General features: G+C 38.5%; 1 protein-coding gene across 1 annotated transcript in view; it reads right to left on the bottom strand.

Moving 5' to 3' along the window:
* Window positions 1-604: 604 nt before the first annotated feature.
* atp7a (ATPase copper transporting alpha) overlaps window positions 605-26769 on the bottom strand; it is a 34933-nt gene continuing 8768 nt past the window's right edge. The window contains exons 4-23 of the mRNA XM_079839517.1: window positions 24703-25386; window positions 22391-22615; window positions 22052-22215; window positions 21799-21960; window positions 21396-21472; window positions 19647-19869; window positions 19267-19500; window positions 18562-18653; window positions 18338-18465; window positions 16764-16918; window positions 16441-16575; window positions 15915-16109; window positions 15654-15836; window positions 13426-13636; window positions 10716-10862; window positions 9239-9381; window positions 8945-9148; window positions 8521-8638; window positions 7223-7325; window positions 605-2004 (exon numbers count right to left, since the gene is read on the bottom strand). Of these exons, the coding sequence (XP_079695643.1) occupies window positions 1734-2004; window positions 7223-7325; window positions 8521-8638; window positions 8945-9148; window positions 9239-9381; window positions 10716-10862; window positions 13426-13636; window positions 15654-15836; window positions 15915-16109; window positions 16441-16575; window positions 16764-16918; window positions 18338-18465; window positions 18562-18653; window positions 19267-19500; window positions 19647-19869; window positions 21396-21472; window positions 21799-21960; window positions 22052-22215; window positions 22391-22615; window positions 24703-25386 (3854 nt within the window). The 3' untranslated portion in view covers window positions 605-1733. The remainder of the gene's footprint in view (window positions 2005-7222; window positions 7326-8520; window positions 8639-8944; window positions 9149-9238; window positions 9382-10715; window positions 10863-13425; window positions 13637-15653; window positions 15837-15914; window positions 16110-16440; window positions 16576-16763; window positions 16919-18337; window positions 18466-18561; window positions 18654-19266; window positions 19501-19646; window positions 19870-21395; window positions 21473-21798; window positions 21961-22051; window positions 22216-22390; window positions 22616-24702; window positions 25387-26769) is intronic.

The following is a 26769-nucleotide window of genomic DNA, read 5'->3' as shown; positions in this document are numbered from 1 at the left end:
TCTCTTATATCGAAATCCTCAGACATTTCTCTTGAAAAATTTCGTTTTAAACTTCTAATTCATGACCGGTGTTTTGTTTTGCTTTGGCTTTGAATTGTGAGATAAAAAGTCAAAATTGTGTGATATAAAGTCAGAATTGTGTGATATAAAGTCAGAATTGTGTGATATAAAGTCAGAATTGTGAGATATAGTCAGAATTGTGAGATATAAAGTCAGATATAAAGTCAGAATTGTGAGATATAAAGTCAGAATTGTGAGATATAAAGTCAGAATTGTGAGATATAAAGTTAGAATTGTGTGATATAAAGTCAGAATTGTGAGATATAGTCAGAATTGTGAGATATAAAGTCAGATATAAAGTCAGAATTGTGAGATATAAAGTCAGAATTGTGAGATATAAAGTCAGAATTGTGAGATATAGTCAGAATTGTGAGATATAAAGTCAGATATAAAGTCAGAATTGTGAGATATAAAGTCAGAATTGTGAGATATAAAGTCAGAATTGTGAGATATAGTCAGAATTGTGAGATATAAAGTCAGAATTGTGAGATATAAAGTCAGAATTGTGAGATATAAAGTCCAATGCTAATAGAAAAAAGACTGGCTAATTGAAAACTGGCTTTTTATTTAAAGAATATGATGCAAAACTACAATATCAGACCACATTTAGTGAAACAATCGAGGATGTTTACATTGTCACTCCAACTTGAACACATTTGGCAAAAACAAGCAACACCTAATCATTACTTACTAATGAGTGCACTTGTTTCATTTGAAGACGGCATCACTTAATTGACCTTGAGTAACATAGTAACAAAACTTTCTCTGGATAACTTTTTTATATTGTGGATACATTTTAAAAAATATTTCAAAAGGTCAGAATGTTGAAGGCGGTAATCTTATGTCAGTAACCTGATCCAGGTTGTGCAATGATATTTAATGTTTATGTATCTATTAAGGGCATTAATGCACAAACGGCTGTACACAAGCTCCGCTCATAAAATGTCAGTCTCAGTTCACACAGAGCACTGGGTTTTAAAACAAAGTGAAGCTAGCAAAAAAACAATACATTTAAAAGGTAAACTGACAAGAGCAAGTGCACATTTAAATAGGGCAAAGGCAGCATAAGTGTTACAAACTGTTTGCTGAACAATAAAAATGAATATGCTGAACGTCTTACAGACACTTGTAATGGTTTAGTGTTTTCTTGGTTACTAACTTGTGGATCCCTCTGAGCCAACAGGAATGCTGCTTTCTTTGGAATGTACTGCATCTAAACGCCCGGTCAAGGATATGTGCAGCTAAAATGGCCTTAGAAAAGTTCATTTGTTCACTTTTAAAAGAAATCTTCACATTCCTTCATGTCCGACAAAGTACATAAAATACTATAAATAAATGATGTAATAAATATTCACTTAATCATTACCATAAAACACAATAAATCACTCTAAAATTGTCATTTTCACAAAAATAAAATTGAATTCAAATCTTTTGAAGACAATCTGCGGGTGTAGTTGATTTTGCTTTGGATTGTCATGATAAATCTGCCAGACTTGTAAACAGAGACCGTCAGAAAGCCTCTACTATAGCGATGCTAATGGACGGACAATCAAAGCTGCGTGCGCGGATTCGTGCAGCATCACAGTGAGAGCAGTGGTCATATTCGCGAGGACCCTCATGAGGCGATTGAATCGGTCTGCAGGCACGGAGGTAAAGCAAGGCCCCAGAGACACTCAAACGATCTCCTCGCAGTGAGCGTCCCCCACCAGCAGAGAGTGCTTGTCCGGCTCGCTGAGGGCCATGCTGTTCATAGAGTGTTTGTCGGAGCGGAGCGAGTTGATGGAGGCCCGGCTGTAGTTGACGATGCGGTCGAGCAGGCTGAGTTTGGGGGAGGACCGCCGCAGCTCTCCCATGCCAATGTGAACGCTGACATCCGATAGGCTGCCGTGCTTTCTCACCTCTCCCAGCCGTCTTTTCAGTTCCTCAGCAGTGGGTTTAGTGTAACTGCAGAAACAGGAAATGAGTGTCATATCTACTCAACTCACATTATTGTTCACACATGTTACATTAGCCTGCGTTTCCATTACAGATGTGCAAAACTTTCATGATATTTTCTAAATGTTGATAAAAACTATTGCGAACCGACGCCATTTTCATTAACCGATGTTATGCAACTAAAATGTAATGTTGTTTGGAATCCAGTATTCCCATAATTCTTTTTTGTCTTTTATGAGTTTAATAAAGAACTCCATCTCGTCTTCTCGTCAACTGCGTCATCTTTAAAGATTGGTCATGTGACTTTTACGTATGCCAGATAACCTGTTAATGCAAAAAAACGGTTTCCATTACAGCTTTGCCAATTGTTCCTTTTTCGAATTGCCAGAAAAACCACCTCATGCGAGCGTAAAAAACAATTTCCCGCGATATGGGAGTTTTTGCGAAATTTACGCGTTTCCATTGGGCGTATTTTCAATTTGTGCAGTTTGAATGGTAATGGAAACGCGGCTATTGTTGCAGCACCTCTCTACCCAGTCGGTCAGTAACACTGTTTAGTTTCTGTCTCTATGAAGCCACAATGTGCTTTGATTGGTTGGGATCAGGGTGTTGTGATTGGTCAACCATTTCGAGTGTGTTTGGAAAAATGTCCTGCCCCTTACCATAACTGCCAGTTTCAACACACGCTCCTTTATTTTGCTATGCCTTGGGTGGGAATTATTTAAATGAGGAATATTGCACGTGATTTGGCAAAGGCTGCAACTTTTTTTATGCGCAACTTGTCAGTGCAGCACGGCTCTGTGATCAGTAGTAAATGCTGCTCCATCTGAAATAGAGCTGGAACTAACGATTATTTTTTCTGTCGACTAATCTAACGATTATTTTTTCGATTAGTCGACTAATCTAACGATTATTTTTTCGATTAGTCGACTAATCTAACGATTATTTTTCCGGATTAATTTTATGATTCTTTTTTCCTGATTATTGTATTTCAAAGAGGGTAGTGAATTTGTATATTATTTTAACATGAAATAAATGAATGATGACAATATTAATTGTATTTCAGGAAGGGTAGTGTACATAGTATGCCATTTTATAATGAAATATATGGACACAAGAAGCATTTTAAACATCATGTATAATGATACTATTCATCATAAAATGTATACAGAGTAGGCCTAATTAGGAAAAGTTGTTTACTATACAGGGAGTGCAGAATTATTAGGCACGTTGATTTTCTGATCATATTTTTTTTCCAGGCACATTTGACCAATTCCAAACCACAGTAATCCTAATAACTACTACTGATTTAGTATTTAATAATGTATAAGTGATATATAATTGTTCATGAAGGCTGGAAATGAAAATCACCTTATATTCAGGTGTGCAGATTATTAGAATTCATCTTCCAGAATCTGGCAGTACGTTTTGGGAGTTCATTTTAGTCCATCCTGAAGTCCGTTTTGCAGAGATGGACTAAAAATGAACTCCCAAAACGTACTGCCAGATTCTGGAAGATGAATTCTTCAAACAGTGGTACTAGAGGATGTGGTGCTGGTCCTTCAAGAGTCACTCTCAACCTATCTGTCCATAAAGCCTATAAAAAAACCTTCTTCATGTATTTTACAACACTTCAGCTTATGATTCTTATCTAGTGGGGGTCATTTTTTAGGATTCTTTACCTAACTGAAGTCTCTGAGATCCTGACACCTTGCACTTCTGGAGACTCCAGGTAGGTTGCAGCTTTGGAAAATGGTGGCGCTGGAGATTAAAGGGTTCCTGATGGTTTCACCCTTAATTCTTCACCTTAATTCTTAATTCTTTTGCGGTTAACAGGTGTCTTTTCTTCACCACATGTTTTTGTCTGACCCTGCTGACCCAACGAGCATTTCACTGTCCAATGGTCACACCTTAACTGCAATGTCTAGTATTGCATTAGTATTGCATCCTTCTCATGGGCATTTAATACTTTTTGACTTTTCAGTCTGAGTTCAATCTCTTTTTTGGCTCAATTTATCTGTAAAAGAAAACATGCCTAATAATTCTGCACACCTGAATATAAGGTGTTTTTCATTTCCAGCCTTCATGAACAATTATATATCACTTATACATTATTAAATACTAAATCAATAGTAGTTATTAGGATTACTGTGGTTTGGAATTGGTCAAATGTGCCTGGAAAAAAAATATGATCAGAAAATCAACGTGCCTAATAATTCTGCACTCCCTGTAGTAGTTGAGTATGATTTACTTATTGATTTGTGTCAATAGTAAACGAAAATGCACTTGTATTTATCTGCAAAAGGTTCACATACAGGAGCTGTTAATGTATAACTAGTCGTCTATTTTGAAGATATACATGTGCATAAACAACGACTAAAGCTGCCAGAAGTTTTTGCCCAAATTTCAAAGACATATTTAAATGATTAAAGCTAGAGGCATATCTTAACTTTAATGTTACTTTAATCATGTAAACTACCTATATACAGCATGTTATTATGCATATGTGTTTGGGACAGAGGGGAACCAGGTCGCATTTACAGCAGATATATGCAGCCCATAATAAATAAAGGCACGAGACATACTGGGGTCGGAGAAGAACACCGGAAAATGTGACCGTCTGTTGCAATACACGCGCCACGGTTCAGCGAGACGAACACTGGCAGCAGGGTTGCCAGGTTTTCACAACAAAACCCACCCATTCGTTACTCAAAACTAGCCCAAAACAAGCCCAATCGCGTTTCGGGGAGGTTCTCCGGTAAACATCGCGTTCGGGGGGTTAAATATGTGGGGTTTTTTTGCAGGGCTGCCTGCTAAAATTCTCATTCCCGGGGATAAATATCACAATTGGGATCGCTTCAACCCGCAGACATGAGACACAGCCCGCGGCAACAGTGTAGAAGTAGCCCAATTCCGCAGAAAAAACGCGGACTTGGCAACACTGACTGGCAGTGTGAAAGCTCCCGCTCTCCACGCGCACAGCTCCTGCTCTGCCACCGCGTGCAGTGTGAAACCGGCGTTCCAGAGCGAACAAAGCACAGTTTTTTCAGCTTCTGTTTAAAGTACTCCCACACTTTTGAATGTCGCGGTCTGGCTTTATATGATAATTTATCATTTTCATTATGCCCGGGAGCAGAAGCTGCCATTATTCTAGATCTTCTGTTCTATTCTAGAACGTAAATAATGTGCCGACGCGTTGTTGCAGCTAGGGCTGAAATTATTGTTGCGTGGCTACATAAAAGTTTAAGCATATGTGATGCACTGCCACGATTGGTCTGACTGGCGCGAGAGAGAGGAGGGTGCGTGTGTGTGTGTTACTGATTTTCTACTATTAAAGTTGGAATTTTTCCAACAAATGCAAAAAGTGCATTTCTTTGTGATTTTAAAATACTTGAAGGAAACGGTTCACTTTCAGCAGTTATTGATGTCTGTGGGGCAGATTTATGTTTGTTGTACATCAGATACAGATATATTAACACAGTAGTAGACCTACATTACATTTATTTGGATGCATTAATGAGAGAGTGATTGTGTGTGTGAATTACTCATTCCGTCTCTATTCATTATGAAGCTGTGATTTGTAATTACTTCAAAGGTATTCAAATATATGCCTTTAACGATTGAGTTTCTAAACTACTTTAGTGACTTTACTTTAGACACAGGACGGCGTTGACACTGCGTTGCTCTCCGCGCGTGATCTTCACGCGAAAAGAGGTCTGCCTTGTGTGTGTGTGTGTGTGTGTGTTACTGATTTTCTACTATCAGTTCTGCGCTGCTCTCCGCGCGCGATCTTCACGCGAAAAGAGGTCTGCCTTCAGGGCGCGCGCTCGTTGTCAAAGACGCGACACGGCTCGGCTCTGTGTCAAAGAAAAAAGCTGAGCACTGAACGGATAAGTTTTCCGTATTGTTGTTTTTGAATAGTGCACAAGCGCATCAATGTTCAAACTGGCAAGGCTTTAAAAGCATTTACTTGACAAACTTTATGAGGACGAAAGTGAAAGCTATCTGGCTTCGGGGCTTGCGCGCGCCGTGCGTGTGTGTGTGTGTGTGTGTGGCAGCTATAAGAACGGTAATCAACTTACATAAACTGTGTAAAACATGCAGTTACTATAGTGATTCTGGGCATCTAGAATCTAAACTAAATTCAAAATGTATCCCGCGCTATGGTGTGCTTCCTGAACATTGAACAGCGGTCGGTGTGAATCAGATCCTGCGCGTATAGTGCGCGTCATAGGAATTTAACGAGGCTTCGAGGCAGAATTTTTGCCTCGAGGAACTTTTGTAATCGAGTTAATCGAATCGTTTCAGCCCTAGTTGCAGCCCTAATCTGAAAGCCAGAGGGCGCTCTCATATAAATGTCTGGTCCTACCAGACTCTCATACATTTCATTTGTACAGACAGTCTGGCCACTCTACACTGACAAGCGTTAACTTCCTTGAAGGCGGGAACTCTGTTGAAGTTTAAAACTATTGGATCTGCCCAGAAATGCCCAAAATGAAAATTGAGCGCAAGTACGTAATAGGGCGGTGCCAGGCTAGCGCCGTATCCAGTCGGCAAAACTCTGAACACATCTTCCTTTTTTAAGAATGACTTCAGTGGCGTTTCTCTGTTAGCAGGGAAGTAGCAGGGAATTCACGCGGAACCATCGCAACTCTGCCGTCATTATGTTAAGCCCGCCCACCGTCTCTATACACGATGTGATTGGCTTGACTAGAGTTTGATTTTTCAAGCTCGCAAGCCAACGGAGAGTTGCTAGACGCCCTGGCTGCAAATTACATTTGCTGCAAATGACTTTCTAGGCTAGTCAAAAGCCAGGCAATAAGGCAAATGATACATGAACAAAACACTCTTTAAAAGCCTTCAGAATATAGATAGGAATACAACTGTAAAGTTTGGTGCAAGCACTACTGAAGTTGAAAAAACTCATTTTGAAAAAACTGCATATGAAAATATGCATTGTAATTGAACTCTATATGCGCACAGAGAAAAAAGTAAAATGAAATAAACAAGTGTATGGTGGATGTTTTCTTTCAAATAGTCTAAAACATGAAGTTATGAAAAAAGCCAAATAGCACAAAATCTCAAAATTGTGTGCATGGAAAAAAATGGTTTTGCTTGTAGTGTCTTGCCTTAACTCTGTTACACGTTACATTTTTTTTTTTTTTACAAAAATGTTTAATTAAATCCAACTAGTTTACAGTCTTGTGTTAATATCGGAAAGGTTTACCATTTTAGCAGAAGGGAAGACAGCACTACAGACACTGATGAGGCAGCCATAGCAGCAGAGCCCATCCAGGGTTGCAGCACCAACCCCACAGGCATAAACACACCTGCAAACAACAGCAACTCAATCAACAACACACACTTGTATGAGAAAGGAACAGACTGGTGTCCCAATCTTATTTTTCTCCTTTTTTGTAAGACCTACTTGGTATGTTGAACTATTATCTAATATAATATTGACCTACAATGAAAAGTAGCTAGTTTTAAACACATCAAGGGCCAGATTTACGGCTTGCGTCGGTGCAAACTCTCTTTTGGCGTTAAAGAACTACTAGGATTTGTGCTCATCAATTTATTGCTGTTTGCGCCATTATTTACCGCCTTAAACCAGACACTAATTTGCCCAGCTCTTGGTAGATTTTATTGGTCATTATGGAAATGATTCAGCTGCGTCTGTGTTCTTTAATGTTCGCATTGTCAGTAATCACGTGCAGAACTTTCCACTCCCACTGGCGCTTTTATGGGATTACGCACTCATGCCAACTTGCCGTGTTTAGTAAATCTGGCCCCAAATGCCTACAAACTAACACTTGTACATATGAAAATAATGTAAATCTCATGTATGCTACTATTCAAAAGTTTGTGGTCAGTCAGATAATTTTCAGTAAGAAATGAATATGCATATTCATAAGGATATTTGATCAAAGAGGTGACAGTAAAGACAATGTTACAAAAGATTTCAATTTCAAATAAATGCTGCTCTTTTGAACTTTCTATTGATCAAAGAATGGTTTCCACAAAAATATTAAGCAGCACAACTGTTTTCCACACTGATAATAATAAGAAATATTTCTTGAGCATCAAATCATCATATTAGAAGGATCATGTGACACTGAGTGATGATGCTGAAAATTCAGCTTTGATATCAAAGGAATAAATTACATTTTAAAATATATTACAATAGTTATTTTAAATTATAATAATATTTCACAATATTACTGATTAACTGTATTTTTGATTAAATAAATGGAGCTTTGGTGAGCAAAAGATCATTCTTTTAAAATCTCACCAACCCCAAACTTTGAACAGTAGTGTAAAATGAATAGAAAATAAAATGGCTAACATTTAGTTCAACACCATCAACATTTTCTGAAGATTAACCAAATATACACCTCCCCCCCCCCCTCACACCATTTGCTGACTTAATTTATGAGCGCTTCATGTACCCTATTTGAGGAAAGTGCCAATAATACAAAAACACTTGTTTTTTCTAGCCGTCTTGCTTAGTTTAGTTGCCGTTACCTGCAGCAATGGGAATTCCCACGAGATTGTAGATTAGTGCAAATACAAAGTTGATTCTGATTCTTCTTACGGTCTTCTTAGAAAGGTCGATACTCGCAACGACATCAAGAAGATCATTCTGTTTAAAACAAAGAAAAGGCTAAATGAGAGACATCTTCAGGTGAATGCAAAAGTCCAAGGCCAACAAAGATAAAATAGTTTAAAAAGTTTGTTTTGCTAGGCCCATTTTATACTTTAATTTGACATTTGAGTGCATGCTTTCAGATCAGCAGTTTAAGACCATAATAATTATTAATACAATCAAGTGTGTTCAAACTTTTGAGCTGTAGCGCATATGTGTCAGCTTTGACAGCTTATCATAGTTTTATTTTCCACAACACGACTCAACATACTGTATCTAACCAAGCCATTACAGTGTTCATACCCTGATAAGCACCACGTCGGCCGCCTCGATAGCTACATCTGTGCCTGTGCCTATTGCAATGCCAACGTCTGCCATGGCCAGTGCGGGGGAGTCATTCACGCCGTCGCCCACCATGGCTACGCGTTTTCCCGCCTGCTGGAGCTGCTCCACTTTCGCCACCTTGTGAGATGGCAAGACCTCTGCAAACACCTTCATGATGCCCACCTGGACCAAAGAAAGCACAACCTCAGCTGTTAAAATTCACTGCTGCATGTGGACAATGATTATTCAAGGGAAGATTAAAGGGTCCTTTACCTGAGCAGCGATAGCGCGAGCCGTTCTGCTGTTGTCCCCAGTCATCAGCACGACCTCCAGCCCCATCGCTGTGAGTATGTGGACGGCCAGCTCAGCCTCAGGCTTCACGGTGTCCGCAATGGCCACCATGGCACACAGCTCATCTGCGAATCACATCCTTAAAATAAATATTGTGCACTATTTGACAAAGTTATATTTATTTGTTTATTATGAAGTTATATTCAGTTTTTTTCTGATCAATTTGCAATTCATTAACCTCCATTTCAATTAAAAAAACACATTAACCCCATAATCAATGAATCCAATTCATGTAGCCAATTTGATTTTCTCCTAAATCGAGTTATTTGCTGATGAAAAAAGAAGCGTTTTCATAATTTATGAAAAAAAAAGGTTGTACTATGTACTGTAATATGTTAAAGGGTTAGTTCACCCAAAAATGAAAATGATGTCATTAATTACTCACCCTTATGTCGTTCGACACCCGTAAGACCTCCGTTCATATTCGGAACACAAATGAAGATATTTTTGTTGAAAGCTGATGGCTGAGAAAGGCTTCAGTTAGGCCTCCATTGGCATTCAGTACACTTATACTCCCAAGACCGATAAAAGGCACTTAAAATGTCATTACAAAGTCCATCTCACCACAGTGACTCTACAATAATCTTACGATGCGACGACAATAGTTTTTGTGCGCAAAAAAAAAATCAAAATAACACCTTTATCCAGCTTGTTATTGCCTTCCGTGTGTGCCTCCACGACGCATGCGCGAGAATATGACGTAGCGCCGGGGCTCGGGATTCCATGAAAAGCACACTCTAACCCCATTTTGAGCACTACGCCGAGACCTAAAGCACGATCAATGTAGAATCCAACAGCTGAGATACGCGCGTCTTCCTCTGATTGTAAACAAATCACTTCTGGGTCATCTGTCCGAACGCCGGATCTGCGTCATATTCTCGCGCATGCGTCGTGGAGGCACACGCGGAAGGCAGTAACAAGTTGGAAAAAGGTGTTATTTCGATTTTTTTTGCGCACAAAAACTATTGTCGTCGCATCGTAAGATTATTGTAGAGTCACTGTGGTGAGATGGACTTTGTAACATGTTTTGAGTGCCTTTTATCCGTCTTGGGAGTATAAGTGTACTGAATGCCAATGGAGGCCTTTCTCAGCCATCAGCTTTCAACAAAAATATCTTCATTTGTGTTCCGAATATGAACGGAGGTCTTACGGGTCTCGAACGACGTGAGGGTGAGTAATTAATGACAGAATTTTCATTTTTGGGTGAACTAACCCTTTAAAAACATCATACAGACTCACGGAGTAGATTACAACAAGCATAATTGTTTTGGGTTTTGACTGAACTTAAGCAAGTTTTTGTACATGAATCCATGAATAAGCTTTAGCAAAGCAATATCACTGATTAGACCGTTAACTCTTAGTGAACAAAGTCTGGCTGAAATAACCCGGTCTCACTCACTGTCCACAGCCACTAGCACTGCAGTGCGTCCTCTCTTCTCATGCTCCGTCATGGCTTCATCAACATCTGCTCGCACCTGCAGAGCGTTCCTCCTCATCCACTCTCTGTTCCCTATCAGCACTGTGTACAAGGCCGTCTGTACTACAGCTGAAACAGCACAACAGACACTACCGTTACCAGACCATTCAAAGCCAAGCATTAGACATTACACCAAGCATTAAACTCTTTCCCCCAGTTTCACAGACAGGGCTTAACCCTCTGGAGTCTGAGCTGTTTTGGGGCCCTTTAGAAGTTGACATGCTCTGACATTTGTGCTTTTTTTCCAGTTGCTTATAAACATATTAATGGCAAAAGTGGCATTACACTGTATTCAGCACAAACTGGGCTACCATAATATGAGAGCAACATGTCTGTACATGCTTGTATTTTTGAGAGACTAACGTTTATGCATGTTTTTTGAAAAAACAAAAAATTTAATACACTGAATTAAGAACACACAATAGATATGTGTCCACAAGACTTTTGACTTTTTTAATGATGTTTTATGAACAAAGTTCGGGAGGAGCACGTTCAGATAATTGACACAGGTGGAGAGCACTCAGCTAATCAACAATAGAGGTATATATACACGCAGCAGTCCTACCTCCATTCATTGACAGTTTTCCAGCATCCCTCCACCACCCCTTCTCCACACTTTTATTTTATCAACCACTTACATACACGGGGGGTACTCTGGGTTCGGGCCAAATTCCGAGCTCGAAGCCCTCCCCCCGGACAGCACGCCAAATACGCATTTAAATTACTCTCCATAAATTATATGTAAGTGTGAACTCGTGAAATGGGTGTTGTTGCCTAGAGTTTTTGCTTCAAACTGATGTGAGAATCATTGAGCCTACTCATTCACATAAGACACTTTTTCTTTACAAAGGCCGTATGTGAAGGGGTGTGAATGATCATGAATAATGCTGTGCTTCACACCTAGGAGAACAAAGGAATGCATAAGCCTCAGGTATGTGACAGACAGCTAAGCAATAGGACAAAAAATTTATTTTGTTGTAATTTATTTAGAATGTAGTCAACAAAGGCACATTACAAAGGCCTATTATATTTTAAATTATCAAAAGATTTGACTAAAAAAAGTTTTTGAAAGAACCCAATTCAGTATTCAGTAAATGCAAATAACTGAATAATTGGTAATTATGAATATTATAAGTAAAGTATTTGGGATTTAAAACAAAATAAAGCAATGCAATTATGATCTCAAAGAGTATAGGGTGAATTCAGGTTGATTGGGACACTTTTTTTCAGTAATTTCAATGGCAAAAATGTTCTGAATCATTTGATTTTGTAAACTATCTGATGCACAGAATACTCAAATATCATTTTGAGTTTTGGTTCATTTATGAGAGATGCGTGATCGCCCCAGTGCTAAGAAGCAAATATATTAAAAACATTGATTAAAATTAAGATAAGTACCCTACATGCAGGACCGATGATGTGTTTTATTTGAGTTGATGTGGGCATTGACTCTGCTCTCATGGATCGCGTCAGTATTTGAATCTCAAAAGAACGTGCGCTCCGTGAGGGTAGTGCATTAGCGGATAATGAAGACGCTCGCAAAAGACTGACATGTCTCTCTTTTCAAAAAGATTACATAAACAGAGAATATTTCTTTTTGTTTTGATGTACATTATTTAAAACCTGATATTTCAACATTTCTTTAGACATTTGTCTCATGTTTGTGTGATAAGTATTTCACTAAGTTACAATTCATTATCTGAAGACTATCTGAATGAACGTCATTTAGAGAGAGGCTGCAGATCGCGCATCATGTTTGTTTTCTTTATTTTGCAAAAAGCAAAACATTTTGTTTTTATTTTGACTGTACACAAATAAAAGTAAAATCTTAACAGATTATAATGATAATGATGATAAAGAAAAAAAGTGAGTTGATCACACCGGCGCGACGGCCGACTCGAGGGGGGTTAAGCTGGACCCAGACAAAAATGCATGTTTGAGCTGTTTTAACTGAAAGCAACTTGCACTGACATATCTTAAAACATCTCAGTGTCATTGTTTTGTCTCAAGATGCACACCAGTAATGATTTTTATAAGGCACGTTTATAAAAATGTCCTAATTGGACTAAGGCCTAATCCTAGTTTAGTGTAAGCCCTGTCTGTGAAACTGGGCCATAATGTGTTATGTAAATAATAGTTTAGCATTCAAATACACTGCAAATATGGAAACATTTGGATTTGTGCTGAATGAGCGAGGTTGTCTATGGGAGCCCAACGGCGGTTTCTGTTTCAGCTGCACTTTAAATTAATTTGTTTTCGCTTGCCATTTAGATCTACTTAAATTTTTCTGTTCAGAATGCTATTCATTTTGGAGGATTTGTTGTAGAGTGAGGGGAACTAAAATATCTTATAGCTGTTTATAGTGTTTGTAAACATTTCACTTTACCAGTATTTAATATTATTTCTGAATGTAATAATAAAATGCAATTTATCTCATCTGCTTTTGTTTTCTCAAAAGTGCAATTTTATATGTGTAGCGTATTTTTTAATGCAGAAAATGTTTTAAAAATTATTGAAAAATGACTTGCATTACTTTTTAAACCATTCAACTCATTAATCAGTCAAATTTCTTACTGTCGGTTGACGGTTAACCAGTTAATTATGAGCATCCCTACTGTCATGTGACACTCACTGAGTGGCTGCGGATCCATGATGAGCGGGTGTTCATTGCTGTGGACTCTGGTATCGGTGATCTGAATCAAGACAGCATTACGCTGGTTCTCCTCACTGTCGCTGTCCTCCCTCCTCAACAAGTTCTCTGTGTTGCTGACCAGACACCTGATCCCACAACCTGGCACAGCTTGAAAATCCGTACAGGTGCCAAGAGACTCTGTACCCAACTCCTGAACACAGAAATGCCATTGTGAATTCAAATGCCAAATAAAGACTACCATGCACTTCAGAGGAGCATTTGACCATCAATACGAGAACTGATGTTAATACCCAATAAACACTGTTTATACTCAATGTAAATACCCAAAAACAAGCTGTAGGCTACTGAAAAATAACAGAGAACAGGAGTTTTGGATTGGTAAGAATTTAAAATACTCTTATGCACACCAAAATATCATTGTGAACTATTATTACAATTTAAAAGAGCTGTTTTTATTTTAATATATTGTCAAATGTCATTTATTCCTGTGATCAAAGCTGATTTTTCAGCATCATTACTCCAGTCTTCAGTGACACATGATCCTTCAGAAATCATTCTAATGTGATGATTTGATACTCAAGAAACATTTCTTATTATAAATATTGAAAACAGTTGTGCTGCTTAATATTTTGATTGAAAACGGTAATACTTTTTTTCCAGTTTCTTTGAATAGAAAGTTTAAAAGAACAGCATTTATTTGAAATAGAAAACATATGTCTTTACAGTCACCTATTGGCTGAGTGACCTTGTGCACAATTGTTATTATTATTGTTAAGTTTTATATTATTCTATAGTTCAGTGTGTGTGTGTGTGTGTGTTGTGTTGTCTTGTGTATAAGATACTGGATGCCTTAAATTTCCTTCGGGATTAATAAAGTATGTATGTATGTATGTATGTATGTATGTATGCATGCATGCATGTATGTATCTATCTGTCTGTCTATCTAACGTTGCACTGTTGTTTTATTATAATAGGTACATTTGTGTGTTGAAAGTTGTTATAATGTTATTCTTCGCGTTCGCTCTGCGTCTACTATGAGACACTTGTTGCACACTGTAGTGAGCTAGATCGATATTAGGAATGGTAAAACATGGTACTCACGGTAAATCAAGAAAACCAGATTTAAACAATAAGACTAACTGTGTTGAGCTGTATAACAATGATTCGTTTTCTGCAAATCAAGGGTAACGCGGGTATGATGTCATTGATAGGCGAGGCTCGGACATGGTCCGTGTCTTGGTTAAAATTGCTGATTCTCTAGATTTAAACATTCTTGGAAACATTTAGGATAATGTACATGTAAGTGTAAGTAGTCAACAAAATATATAATATTGTTCTAGTGGTTTTTGGATATTTTAATCCAAGAATCTTACATATTGTGCCTTTAATGCATTCTTGCAGAAAAAAAATATTGAAAAATAATTTGGTAATTCAAATTATGGCTTAAATATATATATATTAATCGATTAATCGCATCCAAAATAAAAGTTTGTGTTTACATAATATATGTGTGTGTACTCTGTTAATTATTATTTATATATAAATACACACACAAGCATGTATATATTTAAGAAAAAAATATTATTTTTATATATAAAACATTTATATTTATATATATATTATAGATTATATAAATGTATATACATGCAAATATTTCTTAAATATATACATGAATGTGTGTGTATTTATATATAAATAATAATTAACAGAGTACACACACATATTATGTAAACACAAACTTTTATTTTGGATGCGATTAATCGCGATTAATCGTGATTAATCTTTTAACAGCCCTAATATATATATATATATATATATATATATATATATATATATATATATATATATATATATATATATATATATATATATATATATATATATATATATATATATATATATATATATATATATATATATATATATATATATATATATATATATATATATATATATATATATATATATATATATAAATATAAATAATCACTGAAATGTTTAAATAAAAAGCCAATAAATGTGCTTATTTAAAGCTGCACAATATAAAATATTTTAATATTTACAGTAAAGTTCATGTCATTTGACAACAGTTTGGAAATTAAAGTGATCTTGGTCATAGTTTTACAAACACAGCAATACGATTTTATTAACTACCTATAAATTAATATAAATTAAATTGTCTGTACACACCACTAAGTCAAACAGACCTGTTTGCAAAATTTGGTGATGGCAGCACCCAGTGGATGTTCACTGTTATTCTCAGCGGTGCCAACGATCGCCAGCAGTTTAGAGCGTGGTATTCGATTCCCTTCTGCCAGCATCTTCACCTGGACCACTTTGGGAGCTCCGTATGTAATGGTCCCGGTTTTATCAAACACCACTGATTGAATCTAAAAGCACAGACAGATTTTTAAAAATGGTCTTCTTCCACAACAACAATAAAATCTCTAGACTGGAGCATCTCTGACCTTGTGTGCCATCTCTAATGGCTCTCCTCCCTTGATGAGGATCCCATTCTGGGCTCCCACCCCTGTTCCCACCATTACCGCTGTGGGGGTGGCGAGACCCAGCGAGCAGGGGCAGGCGATGCAGAGGACAGTGATGGAGGCCTGGAAGGCGAAGCGGATGACGGCCTCTGCCTCAGAGATGCTCTTATCATAACCCTGCAGAGAGAGACATTCACCATTTCAATGTGTTCAAAGAGAGAGTATAAACCTGGCCTAGTTTAAAAGGACATGATGGACCCTGCAGTATAATATTTTAAAAGGGACATCATGGAAAACAGGACTTTTCTTGCTCTTCTGAAATAAAAAAGTTCAATGTACAATGTAAACACACAAAATTCTCAAAGCAAAGCTTATTGAAACCTAAAGAAACCTGGACTAACATTGAAGTGGACTTAATAAAATGCTACAAAAGTGTAGGAAACAACATTTTGGAAGGATTTGAAGAACCCTAGAAGAACACAAATGTACAGAGACAGGCTTCACTCACAGGGAAATACTTTTCCACGAGTGGGAAGTTTACAAAGCCAATCAGAATCCAGGCGACGAGAGTCAGGGCAGAGACCCCAACGATGAATGGGACAAAGTAGCCACTGATCTTATCTGCAAACTGCTGGATGGGAGCCTGAGATTGGAAAGTTAAAATAAAAAAGGTTATATAGGCCAAAGGTGAGGTTAGATGAGCTGATGCATTATACTGGATAAAAAAGGATACACACTAACAGACAAACTGCAATGATATAATCTGAAGAATCAGAAGCTGTTATTTTCTAAAGACATGATTTGATAGCAAAGCTGAGCTGACAGATGCACCTTTGAAGTCTGTGCTTCCTCCACCAGTTTGACGATCTGAGAGAGGGTGGTGTCTGAGCCCACATGAGTGGCTTTGATCAGCAGAGAGCCGTTCTGATTGATAGAGCCTGCGATAACGGTGCTCCCTGGCTTCTTAGTGACAGGCATGGCTTCACCTACACCACAAGACACACATCATTAGACCACCACAGTTCAGTGACTGCACAAATTGGAAAATGAAGGGAAGAAACATTACACTGAAATATTTCTATTTTTTTTCCCTGAAGAACATGCTCATGTTTGCTCATGCTAGGGGGCTGTGGGTGGTTTGATTGCTTGGCTATTGCTATGTGGCTACTCACTGGCCAAAGACAAAAGAGCACACAATCATTCATATGTATTTCTGATCATTAGACAAGGCTTGGTTCCCTCAAAATCCTATGGGAACTTTATTACCCACAGAGATATCTGAGACCATACTGAAAATCAGGGATTTAAAATGAATTGAATCCCGGAAAAACACATTCAAAATAATGTTGACGTAAATTGAGTACGAAATATTTTGGGTTAGTTGACCCAAAAATGAAAATTATGACATAATTTACTGACCCTCATGTCGTTCCAAACCCATAAGTCTTTTGTTCATCTTGAATATATGAAGATATATGTAGTGTATCTGCTTGACACAAGAGAATGAATCTCATTGGTTCTTGCATAAGCTCAAACGTGCTGCGTAACATAAGATTGAACCACATTGGTTCTCGCTGAAGCTCAAATGTGCTGCGTAACAAGAGAATGAACCTCATTGGTTCTTGCGGAAGCTCAAACGTGCTGAGTAACAAGAGAATTAATCTCATTGGTTCTTGCTGAAGCTCAAACGTGCTGGGTAACACGAGAATGAACCTCATTGGTTCTCGCAAGTCAAACAAGCATGATTGAGCTTCCGTTTACCAAATTAATGAAATCTGTTCATCCTATAAAGTGATTGTTTCTTCAGAAGACTTGGATTAAACAAAGTCTTCAAACTCTGTATGAACATTTTGAAGCGTCAGATTTTTGGGTGAATAGACTTTCAATGGAGGGACAGAAACCTCTCAGAATTCATTAAAAATATCTCCATTTAAGTCTTATGAATTTTGAACGACATAAGGATGAGAAATTGATGACAGACTTTTCATTTTTGGCTGAACTATCCCTTTATTTCTACACTATTTCTACAAAAAAGCTAATTTGTGACATTACGCTATTTTGTGGAAAAAGGCAGATGTTCTTGCCTCCATTGTTACAAAAATCTTGTACTTTATTTTCAAATCATACTGGATAAAGTTAACATCAGATATTCTAATTCCCGTGCTCTAGAGATGATGCCATTAAAGTAGAACGGCAACCAAATACTAAAACATTTTCACATTCAACAAATAATGATCTTATGCAACTAATACCATTCAGAGTGAAAAACTTCACAAAATGCAAAAGAGAAGTATTTTACTAGTGGTCTCAGACTTTTGGACATCACTATATATGGAATACACAACAATTACCCTGCCTCCTTTGTTTGTACTTATGTTAGTAAGGAGAAAATTGCTCTGTCGAACCCGTAATGAGAGACTCGTCTGCCATGGAGTGCCCTTCAATTACTCGGCCATCCACTGGAAACTTCCCTCCAGGCACAACCTTCAAAACATCCCCTCTCTGCACCAGCTCAACATCCACCTGCTCCTCACTGAGATAGACAACACAAGGTCATATGTGGAAGGAAGTCTGCTGTAATTTCTGTTGAAAGGAAATACAAACTACACATCACAGGAGTCGCACAAACCTTAACACAGACATATCATCATTCAGTGTAACAACAGTGGCCTCTGTCGCCTGTAAAGACATCAGCTTGGAGAGAGCCTCAGAAGTCTTACTCTGCGATAAACGACAAAACCACATCAACATTAGTGCAGAACAATGCAGGAAATTAAAGTGCCCCTATTATGCTATTTAAAAGGTTCCTAATTTTTGTTTTGGAGGTCGAAAACGTCCATTACCATATCTAAATTTCAGCTCTGGTTCTTCTTGATACACAGTGATACGAACAATAACAATGGCGTCGGTTATACTATATCAGTTCCAGCCTGAGTCCTCATCCTTTGGAATTGCATGAAACAGTGTCTTTTCGAGATGTCGACAACACAAACCAAACTCTTCCAGACCTCGGCTACAACAACAGTGCTTGGGTCAAAAGTAGACGTTATTCACGGGGAGCCAATGAACCCACGTAGGTTTGAGCAGGAAGTAAGACTGGAATTACTCATGACATGCTTCAGGAAGTTTAGAATCGGTTCTTTCTTTTGGGATACAATAACTTAATTTGTCATTAACTTTTTAAAAATTGTAGACCCTTTACATTCACAAACAGCAACAGTATATAACACACTGCATCAAATGTAATATCCAAAAAGCATAATAGGGGCACTTTAAGAGATAATATTACAAGGAGGTAAATTAATAGCTTGTGTAACTGGAAATGCTTGTTCACCTTAGCTATTTGCTCCAGCCACCTGCCCAGCGAGATGAAAACGAACAGCATGGGCGGAGTATCGAAGAAGGTGATGGGGTTCACTTTTGCCCTCTCTACCATAGCAACCACAAGAATCACCAAAGAGTATGTGAATGCGATCGTTGTTGCCAGTACAATCAGCACATCCATATTGGCCGTCCGGTGCTTGACAGCTTTGTAGGCTTGACAGTAGAAATACCGCCCACCGATAAACTGCAGAAAGACAAAACCAGTATCAGTCACTAAATACAAAGAGATCTATCATTCAGTACATAAAGTATCTGCATTTTTTCGGTAGACAAATAACTTCAATATATAAAGTAAGACATTGATAATAGTGAAACTGGCAGGTAACCAACCTGCACAGGGACACAAAAGAGAAATGAGATCAGGTTCATGATGGAGAGGCCTGGCAGAAGCTGTTTCTCCAGGAACATGGTGGAGTGGTACTTCTCTCTGTCCTCGGCTGTGGCGTTATGGTGGTGGGACATTTCCATCATGTGATCCACGATCATCATATAAATCATCATGCCCATAACCGGCACACAGAAAAACAAACTGATGAGGAACGATCTTTTCCACCTAGGAGAAAAACAGCAAAGTGAACTTATGCACACAAGTCAAAAGAAAGACATTAGCTGTGCTTGATCAAAAAGCCGAAAGCAAGTAGTGAACATCAAGGCAGCTCACTAGGTTTTGGACCAAAGCAGCGAAGAAGGTTAAGTTGAAATTCCATGATTCTTATTTTAGGTAATTCTGTTTTAAAGTGCCTCTTTTATGCTTTTTCCAGATATTATCTTTCATGTAGGCATAGTTTGCAATACAGCTGTTTGTGAATCTAAAAGGTCTGCAAAGTTTCAAAGATCAAAGTGCAGATAAAAGTTATTGTTTCCCAAAATAAAGAATTCTGAAATGCCTGAAACAAGCTGTCAGTAATTCCAGTGTTCCTACTCGAAACTAAGAAATGCTAGCCTATTGGCTGCCTGTTTAATTTTTGACAGACTGGGCCATCTGACCAATGAGAGCAGAGTAGTCTCTCGGTAAGGAGGGGTTTAAATCATTTATCAAACCGTTTCAGACACTGTGAGAAAGAGGTGATGCTGCAATGTATATTATGAGAAGATTAAAGTGTTTTTGACCTTGGATGCATGTAAACCTATTGTAGGAGACCTCTGAAACAAAATTAGGAACTTTAAAAAAAAAGCATAACTGGGGCACTTTAAAAAAAGATAAAAGGATTAGTTCACTTTTAAATAAACTTTTGCGGATAATTTACTCACCCCCATGTCATCCAAGATGTCCGTGTCTTTCTTTCTGCAGTCAAAAATAAATTAAGGTGTTTGATGAAAACATTCCAGGATTTTTCTCCATATTATGGACTTCAATGGGCTCAAAACGGTTCAAGGTCCAAATGACAGTTTCAGTACAGCTTCAAAGGGCTTTAAACGATACCAGACAATGAATAAGGGTCTTATCTAGCGAAACGATGAGTTTCTGCGAGAAACTGAGCAGCATTTATGCTATTATTTTACCTCTTATCAGACGAAGTTGAACATCGCTGAGCTCCGCCATAACTTCCGCTAAGTGAGGTCAAAATACGAGCGTGGTCATAGATGTATTCGTAGATGCCTCATTAGCGCCTGCACGGATCAAAAGAATGAGGCATCTACGATCGATATATCTATGACCACGCTTGTATTTTGACCTCACTCTGCAGAAGTTATGGCGGAGCTCAACGATGTTTACGTTCATCTGATAAGAGGTAAAATAATAGCATAAATACTGCTCGGTTTCTCGCAGAAACTCATCTTTTCGCTAGATAAGACCCTTATTCATCGTCTGGTATCGTTTAAAGCCCTTTGAAGCTGTACTGAAACTGTCATTTGGACCTTGATCCATTTGGAGCCCATTGAAGTCCATTATATGGAGAAAAATCCTGGAATGTTTTCGCCAAAAACCTTAATTTCTTTTCGACTGCAGAAAGAAAGACATGGACATCTTGGATGACATGGGGGTGAGTAAATTATCAGCAAAAGTTTATTTAAAAGTGAACTAATCCTTTAATTTCAGAAACTTGCAGTATCCCTCTTATTCGCTTATTTACTCACTGTTGGATCTCAAGGCTGTGATCCAAGTGACTTCCAGGACGATCTTTTTTCACTAGAGAGGCTGTAAATCCCATGTTCTATTCATCAAAAATAAGGAAGTTCACATAAGAACATGCTACAAAGCAGATTGCATAGTTCCCTATAATATTATTTATAGCTCTGTTCCTAAACATAATAAGCAGACACTAAAATGAATAAGTGACTGATTGAGCACAGCAACTCAAAACAGTGCTCCTTACGCAAAACAAACAGTTGATTCACAATTATCACAGATTCCAGTAGAGTTTATGTTAGCAAACTGCTAAGTTAAATGCTGTCTATGTGGGCAGCTCACTAGGTTTTGGAACAGATCTTAATATATATTTGAACATATTTATATACATAAAAATGAATGTGAATTCACCTCGATCCATCTGATTACATCTCGAGGGCCGGTCACTTCTGGGTCATATTGGATGTGGGCTTTATTAGTTGCCAGGGCAACTGAAGCATAAAGGATGCCCTTCTGCTTCATCAAATTAGACTCAATTTTGTGAACACAGGAGGCACATGTCATCCCTCTGACCTATTGTAAAGAGAAACGCAACAAAAGACAAACTTTTGTTGATAGAAAAATGGGTCACAAATCAACAACAGGATCCTGATGAAATACTAACCACAAGTTCCAGGGTTCCATCTGAGCCGTCGTAATTCTCCATGACTGTGGCAGTGAAACCGAGCTCTCGGATAAACTCCGCTATTCTCTGAGGATCAATGATTGACGGGCTGTATCGAACCTCCGCTTTACTGGCCATCAGTGCAACCAAAACGGAGTGTACACCTGTGGAAGACAGACATAATGACTAATTAATTACAATCATGCTTATATAAATATATACATTCAAATTTTCTCTTGTTTTGTAACAGAGATACTGATTCTGTTTAATCAATTTTAAACAACCGCTGTGTGTAAATATAATCTAGCATTATTTTGTTTTGGAAAGATCAGGGGTTACCATGCTCATTCTTGAGGTTCCTCTCAATATTGGCCACACAGGAGGCACAGGTCATTCCTCCAATCTGGATATAACATTTGGAAATAGTGTTTGCTGAAGGCTCAGCATCACTCTCTGCTTCAATCTCTTTCACAGTTGACAAGACTGGAGATAACGATAAGCTGCGGACAGACGGTGCTGGCAGCAATGGGCTTTTAACCATTGAAGGCACCAATGAATTGGTCTCTGTAAAAATGGCAGGAAAAAGTTTAAAGTGACCAGCTTTCAGTGGAAATGGCAATACATCTAGAACTACAAAATACCAATAACGGAAAAGACAAATGTTTAGTTGGTTATACAGATGTTGTGCGTGTATGTTGTGCCTTCTTAAATTTAAAGAATTCCCTCAGTGATCATATACAGTTAGGGAAAAGTCAAACTATACAGCAAAATGCTAACAGTAAAAAGACAAACGTTCAAATATGGTTGTTGGGTGAATCTCAAAAAACCTGCCACGAACATCTGTGACACAAGAACAAACATCATTGGTTCTCGTTTCACGGTTCACGTTTGAGCTGCAGAATTCACCATGTTTGATGAGCTCTATATACACTCACATAAAGGATTATTAGGAACACCTGTTCAATTTCTCATTAATGCAATTATCTAATCAACCAATCAAATGGCAGTTGCTTCAATGCATTTAGGGGTGTGGTCCTGGTCAAGACAATCTCCTGAACTCCAAACTGAATGTCAGAATGGGAAAGAAAGGTGATTTAAGCAATTTTGAGCGTGGCATGGTTGTTGGTGCCAGATGGGCCTGACTGAGCATTTCACAATCTGCTCAGTTACTGGGATTTTCACGCACAACCATTTTTAGAGTTTACAAAGAATGGTGTGAAAAGGGAAAAACATCCAGTATGCGGCAGTCCTGTAGGCGAAAATGCCTTGTTGATGCTAGAGGTCAGAGGAGAATGGGCCGACTGATTCAAGCTGATAGAAGAGCAACTTTAACTGAAATAACCACTCGTTACAACCGAGGTATGCAGCAAAGCATTTGTGAAGCCACAACACGCACAACCTTGAGGCGGATGGGCTACAACAGCAGAAGACCCCACCAGGTACCACTCATCTCCACTACAAATAGGAAAAAGAGGCTACAATTTGCACAAGCTCACCAAAATTGGACAGTTAAAGACTGGAAAAATGTTGCCTGGTCTGAGGAGTCTCGATTTCTGTTGAGACATTCAGATGGTAGAGTCAGAATTTGGCGTAAACAGAATGAGAAGATGGATCCATCATGCCTTGTTACCACTGTGCAGGCTGGTGATGGTGGTGTAATGGTGTGGGGGATGTTTTCTTGGCACACTTTAGGCCCCTTAGTGCCAATTGGGCATCGTTTAAATGCCACAGCCTACCTGAGCATTGTTTCTGACCATGCCCATCCCTTTATAACCACAATGTACCCATCCTCTGATGGCTACTTCCAGCAGGATAATGCAGGATAATGTCACAAAGCTTGAATCATTTCAAATTGGTTTCTTGAACATGACAATGAGTTCACTGTACTAAAATGGCCCCCACAGTCACCAGATCTCAACCCAATAGAGCATCTTTGGGATGTGGTGGAACGGGAGCTTCGTGCCCTGGATGTGCAACCCACAAATCTCCATCAACTGCAAGATGCTATCCTATCAATATGGGCCAACATTTCTAAAGAATGCTTTCAGCAACTTGTTGAATCAATGCCACGTAGAATTAAGGCAGTTCTGAAGGCGAAAGGGGGTCAAACACAGTATTAGTATGGTGTTCCTAATAATCCTTTGGGTGAGTGTATGTGCGTTGATCAATGTATACATGTGAATAAAATTCAATCTGTTCATCATATAAAGTGATTATGGATTTATTTTATGATGTCTTTTTGAACACTTTGAAGCATCAAAGTGGAATACATTTCAATGGAGGGAAAGGAATCAGTCAGATTAAATTGAAAGTATCTTCGTTTGTGTCTCAAAGATGAAAAATCGTATGGGATTGACAGAATTTACATTTTTTGGTTGAACTAACCCGTTAACCTGCTTTTAGCAGGTTCTTACTTAATTACCAGACAGACACTTATTTGGAAGTTGCATTTAAAACCGAATGGGTTTGATGCCTCAGTTATTCTCAGTCATACAACTCAGGTTTGTTATATGAAGAGTTGCATCAGAGGTATTCAAAAACAAAAAGCACCATAAATGGGACAATGTAAAACTGTTAACCAGCCTATATTTGTCAGTAGTGAAGGTATATAGAAGGGAACATATGCCCCATGGAATAGAAGAAACATTTACCAGGCAGAAAAGCATCAAAGCCCATGTCCTCTATGGAGGCCCTCAGCTCTTCAGGGGAAGTCAATAAAGGGTCATACTCAAAGGTTCCCTGATGATTGGCCAGTGACACTTGGGCCGATCTCACTCCTTTCTTCTGAGAGATCATGCCCTCGATGGACTGAACACATGAGCCGCAGGTCATGCCCTCGATGTGGATCTCCGTTACTGATACCAGAGGCTGGAGGAAGCTTGGCTCTGGGGAAGTTGGGACAATAGCTTTAAAATTCCCTGGAGGAAGGGCCTCAATGGCTTTCTGTAGCTCCACTGCTGAGACTTGTTTTGGGTTGTGCTGAATTGAAGCTTGTCTGTTCTCCAAAGACACAACAACTGAACTCACACCAGGCAGCTTGGATATATTGTCCTGAATATTAACCACACAAGACTTGCAGTGCATTCCTGTAACCTGAATCAGTGTAGTGATGGTGTAGTCTGTGGACGGTTCAGAAACCTTCTCCTCTGGAGAGGAGGCAGTCTGTTTGGGAGAGCCTAGCAAACGCTCTACTTCACTAGCCGAAAGCTTTAATTGACGAGGTTTGGACTTAACAATGGCCTTGAAACCAGCCAACTCGATCTGTTTCACAATCTCATCCACTGTGATGACATAAGGCAGGTAAACAACAGCGGCTTCCTGGGAATCTAGAGAGACTGAAAAAGCATGGACAAAACCAAAATCAATACTAAGTAAATATTATTTCAAGAATTTATAATAAGAACATTCATCGTAAAGGTGCAGTAAGCAATTTCTTAAAAAGCACAACACACTTGTAGCAAATCAGCAGTAGGGGGCGTGTCCACTCATGATGGGGGTGGAGAGAGAAAGTGCGCAATAGGGACATTTGAAGAAAGACTGCAGAAAGAGAGATGGCTGAGAGACATTACAAAAGAGAAAATGTCAGAGGAATAGAGTTTTAAAACAAGGGTTATGATCATGCAAGAGGTTTAAGACTGATAGCGAAATCGTAGAACAAACTGCCGTGATGTCATTTCGAACCTTTCGGGAGTTCGAAACGGCTGGTAAACACCTTGGTGCTACCATTGGTCCTTGGCGATTACGTAATAGGTAGGTGTGCGATGAGGCTCTGCCTTCTTTCACGTCGAAATCTTTTTTACGCTTCATTTCTTTTCTTCCGCTGAGTCCGTCAAGATCAGACGACGCGAGTGAAAACAAACACATTGGAGAGCTTCTTTATAGTTGAAAATTAAGTTGTAATTCTGATGAAATGAGAAACTGACACTGTTTTCTTGTGTGTATACCGTAAAGCTGCTTGATTTTAAGCAATCTATAGTATAAAGAGCTATATAAATAAACGTGACGTGACTTTACTAGAGTGCCGAATTGCATAACTTGTGCAAACATATCCACGATGCTATGATCAGAAGCTTTTCTTATGCTTTATTTTAAAAAAAATGCTTGCTCTCAATTTTGCTGTTTATTTTTTATTGAGAGGAAAGCGGGCAGCACATATTTACATATTCATCTAACCAGCATTTTTAGCAGTGTGGGCGGCGTCGCATGTTCGCTTACAGTAGATGGCTGCTCAGGTACTTCGAACTTTGTTTTACTCCTAAGCAAAGAACGAAAAATAACTTTGTTGTGAGTATATCGGGGCCTTTAGGACCCGTGTTAATATGAGAAAAGCTTTTCAATGCTGGAGAGACGAGAGCAGGAAGGCCTGAAAACGGACGCTGAGGTTGCGTTGTTTCTGCTCCAAAAGTGAGGAACATTGGTTTTGAATGTGTGCTGCTGACGACTAAAACCAAACTCTTGCTTGTATATAGTCTTGTGTACTGCATGTTCATTTTTTGTTCTTCCTTGTCGTCTGTTTGTCATCTTCTCTTTATTTTTTGCAAACCTTTATTTTGCTTCACTTCAGCGATGATAAAGAGACATGCATGCTTGCATAGTTTGTTTATTCATTTGGGGGACGGCAAAATGAAGGGAGGATTGTGTTTGTTTGGGTTGATTTGAAATATCAGTGTTCAACAATAATTCCCAGAAATCGCTTACTGCACCTTTAAGTCATTATT

The sequence above is a fragment of the Gobio gobio genome (genome assembly GCF_949357685.1).
Source record: "Gobio gobio genome assembly, chromosome: 16".
Lineage (NCBI taxonomy): Eukaryota > Metazoa > Chordata > Actinopteri > Cypriniformes > Gobionidae > Gobio > Gobio gobio.
Note: the sequence above shows the minus strand (reverse complement) of the source record. Positions and strands in the feature narration are given on the sequence as shown.